General features: G+C 28.9%; 1 protein-coding gene across 1 annotated transcript; it reads right to left on the bottom strand.

Annotated features, from left to right (window-relative positions):
• Positions 1-26: 26 nt before the first annotated feature.
• Positions 27-919, bottom strand: EIN_512240 (hypothetical protein; the record flags this gene model as incomplete). Its single annotated transcript, XM_004258234.1, has 1 exon — positions 27-919. A coding segment is annotated over one exon (893 nt), but the record flags the coding sequence as incomplete, so codon positions are not given.
• Between the last annotated feature and the right edge of the window lie 3,394 nt (positions 920-4,313).

Here is a 4,313-nt window from a genome sequence, read left to right as displayed (position 1 = left end):
AATCTTTATATTTGTTCTTTATAAACTCATTATATGGAGATTTACCTAATACATAGTCGTACCCATCATATGGAGATATAGCGTTTGCACCTATCATAAAGTAAGGATACCCATTCGGATCGTAGAACCACCACTTCTTGTCTACATTGTTTTTTGATACACGGAAGAAGCCGGTGGCTTCTTGTTGTTGTGGATAGTCACACCCAAAATGCGCATCATATTTTGGAAACACTTTGTACGTCTTATCAGAAAATTCAGATGCACTTGCACTGATTTGATAATAATTTGTTTTCACACCATTCGCTTTGAATGTTGGTGCACCCGGGAAATATGATTCAGTTGCATTGAAGATGTGTGTGGCATTAAATAGAAGTTCTTTTGCTTCGGAAAAGATCAAACCAGATATCATCGTTTTGTCGATAGAAATAGTCAAATTGTATTTTGTGTTAAACGCCCAAGACCAGTCTTTCTTGACATAATAATATGATTTTGAAACATATTTCCCTTGGACAGGCCAACTATTGTTATACATCAAGCCAAGTTCAGCAGAGTGTTTATAATTGTTTGACTCGGGTTGGACGACTAAATTGAGTGACCAGAATTGACTCGTTGTTGCAAGAAGTGTCAACCCCGTCACACCATAACTGGTCCCCGGCATGAAACTTTCAACAGGCTGAATAAGTGCAGAAGCAGACCCAACACTTATGTATTTGATTGTCTTTGGAGTCGAGTAACACGCTGATGTGCTTTTACCAGAGAGCTGGTAAACTACTTTAGAGGAGACTGTTTTCGTCATGAAATCAAAACTGGAAGAGTTGTAATAAGAAGTCAAGTAACTCTCCGCTTCATATTTGGAAAAGTCGTCGTAGAAAGTAATTGCAAATGTCTCTACAAAGAAAAGAACAACAAGAAAATTCATTTGGAATATATTGATCAGTTGTCGTTAAATATTATCGTCTTTTTTTTCGAAGAGTTTTCGTTCATTCAGGTTTATAGATTTGGTTTTATTATAGTTTGTAATAGTTTAATATATAAATAAGTTATTGTTTTTGATTTTTCCCACAATACAATAATAAACAATAATTGTATTTGATAAAATATATTTTATTTCAGCAAATAATTGATAAATAGCGACTTGATTTAATGTTATCTCATTTTTGTTTTTTGTAAATATAGTAAGTCGATATATAAACAATTAATTTATTAACTTTTTTTGATAATAGTAATAACAGTTTCATACTTTTAATCTGAAACATAAACAAAAAAATGTCATATATATTAACATGTACAGAAAACGGAATGAGAAGCTAAATTTAAATACGCTTATTAATTAAAAGGTTATTTGGGAATTTTGATACTAAAAGTGGGGCATTTTAAAACTAAATAGTCACATTTTAATCTCAATTTAATATAGATAAAAAGACATTTAGGGTTCTATAAAAATAAAAAAAATTAATAAAAAAAATATTAATAGTTTTGTTGAAAAATATTTTGTTTTAAACTATAAAATTTAAATGGATAAGGCGAACAAAAATCCAGTTACCACCATATGTTCATAAAATGCACCACATCTTTTTTAAATGTTGAGTTTTAAAAAACAACAGTGTACTGAAAAGTGTTTGACATTGGACGAATACGTCACAAGTGACCTTGATATGCTCCAAATTAAAGACAACAATAAAAATAGTTTCAATAATTTTATTTTTAAAACCAATACTTTCGATGATGGTACAACCATAAACTTAAATGAATTTCCACTAACAAATAAACAAAAATAATTAATTATTAATAATGAACTATTTGTTGAGTGTTGTTAGGCTGAATTAATATATAAACAATTTCATTTTCTTCAATTTCTTTTAGAACTTCGAAACAGAGACTATAAAAACTATTTTACATTTGAAAATTTTATCTGTGAATTTGTTTCGTTTGAAGAATACACAAAACGCACAACAACATTTCAACAACAAATAGTCTTACTAATAACAATGATGGAACGGTGGTGCAGAACTCAAGGAAGTAACAAGAAGTTAAAATATAAAAACATGTATTAACAAATGAGAATATTACTGCTTTTTGGGGGATACCAGTGGCTCGAATAACTTAATTGAAAAAAGTATAAAAAGAAAATTGGGTATTCTTAAAAGTTCTGGTGGACAATACAAATTATCAAAAACATAATTAATACAACGAACTACTATACTTTAAATTAGTTTGGTATACTGAAAGATTTTTTATTGTTGATTATCTCCAGGACTACATTTCAAGATATTTTAAAGTTACATATACTACCAATTATATCACAAGTTTGATGAAATCTCTGGGGATTAAAAAATATTGACAAGCATTGTCGAATAATCAAGAATGGAAATATCTCCCCAATTGCTTTATAATTACTTTTTAAAGGCAGATCATGATATTGATGCTGTTTTACTACATTTATTTTTAACATGGATGAGTCTGGCATCAAGATTTTTTTGGTATTTTCAATACCAAAGTTTTTATACCAGAAAGTGCAATTATCGCCGATTTTCATTGTTCTATAGACAAATCAGATAAAAACGTATCACATGTGGCATCAATAAATGCTCTAGGATATATACTTTAATCCACAGTGATAATTCCCATCAAAAGTATATAATGGAAATTCAGTTTTTATGGTTATAATAAAACAACCACCCATATTTTATATTCTCCAACATCAATAATGAACGTTTTTTTGTTTAAAGAGTGGGTGGTTAATGTTTTTATAAAGGAGTTGATGCTTTATCGTTTTAAATATAATTATAATGGACCCGCTATTCTCTTTTTGGATAATTTTCCATCACACAACAACCAAGAAATAATAATATTCAATCAAAACAACGTTCTTTTTATTTTTTTTGTGGCCTTTACGCAAATGCTCGATGTTAGACTTATTACAAATCACGAATTAGTTAAGAAAATGCAAAATGTTATTGACTTAAGAGTGGATCAAACATTGGACTGTGGGTGGATAAACTCAAACGAGCAGCCTGATCGAGTTTAAAGTCTTGAAAAACCTTTATGTTTTCAAGACTTGAAGAATTCATTATCTCTAATATTATCTAATACCACATGTCGATCGAGAGTACTTTTATATCTTTCAATTTTTATTTGAAGAAAATATATCGGACATATTTTTAAACGAAGTAAATATTCACCAAAATTGTTTAAAAATGAACACGGTATTCTTAAAACACCATCTAATTGTTTTTCTTGTTTTCCATAACGAGTGTTATAATCGTTAGTTGTACTTATAAATCATTTCTTAATCAAGGGAACGATGTACGCATAAGGATTGAATTTTTAATTCAAAGAAGAGTGTAGAAACAATTTCCAAAAACATTTTAAATAATCTAATGTCAATAATGTTTTGTTTTTTGTGATAAAATTATAATTTTTTTAAGATATAGGAATTGTGCCACTTACCAAATTATTAAAATATTCACATAAATCAAATCGAAAATGATCCACATACATAACTGTCCCTGGCATTAACAGACATTATGTTTGAAGTTTTCTGTTTATTATGTTTAGTTTTTCGAAAATAACATATAAAAATGCCAAGTATAATCTAAATTTATCAAAAGCTGGCGTGTTAAGTATCTCATCAAAAGACCAATGTTTGATCATATTAAATGAATGAAATACTTTATTGAAATAAAAACACACTGGATTATAGTGTTCATATAATATCATTAACATTTCTCCTCTGCTTAACCATCTTACTTGGTTGTATACTTTTAATTTGAACTCGTTTCCTGTTTCTTTTTGCCAGTAACGAAATGTGTCAGAATATTTAAGTGTCAATGTTATAGCGTTTACCATTTCGACTACAAATAAACCCAAAATATTATTGACAATCGGTCAACAACAAAGAGATTGTCTGTGTGCAATACACCAAAATTAAGTTACAGGGAAGATGGGTTTATTAAGTTAGTTATTTCATTAATTCATAACCGCACAGCTGTTTTTCTTCTGTCAAGCTTACTTCTACCATCTGAACAAATAGAAAAAAATGCTTTTTATATCAAGACAATTATTTTTAATTAAATCGAAAACTCTGTCTTTAATTTTAATTCCTGTGCTATTACCATCGACCCAAATACACTTAGTAAATATTGACACACTTTAAAACTACAATTTAAAAATTTAACAAAGCGTACATAATTATTTTCACTTGCAATCCTTGACTCATCTAATTGAATAGAATAGTATGTATTCGGCGGTATATATGAATATCCTTTGTTGGCTATTTGAGTGCACGTTCCAGCAAAATGCCTCTTAATACA

The sequence above is a fragment of the Entamoeba invadens genome (assembly GCF_000330505.1).
Source record: "Entamoeba invadens IP1 unplaced genomic scaffold scaff_1105074725585, whole genome shotgun sequence".
In the NCBI taxonomy this organism is placed as follows: Eukaryota; Evosea; order Mastigamoebida; family Endamoebidae; genus Entamoeba; species Entamoeba invadens.
This window is presented reverse-complemented; position numbering and strand designations above follow the sequence as displayed.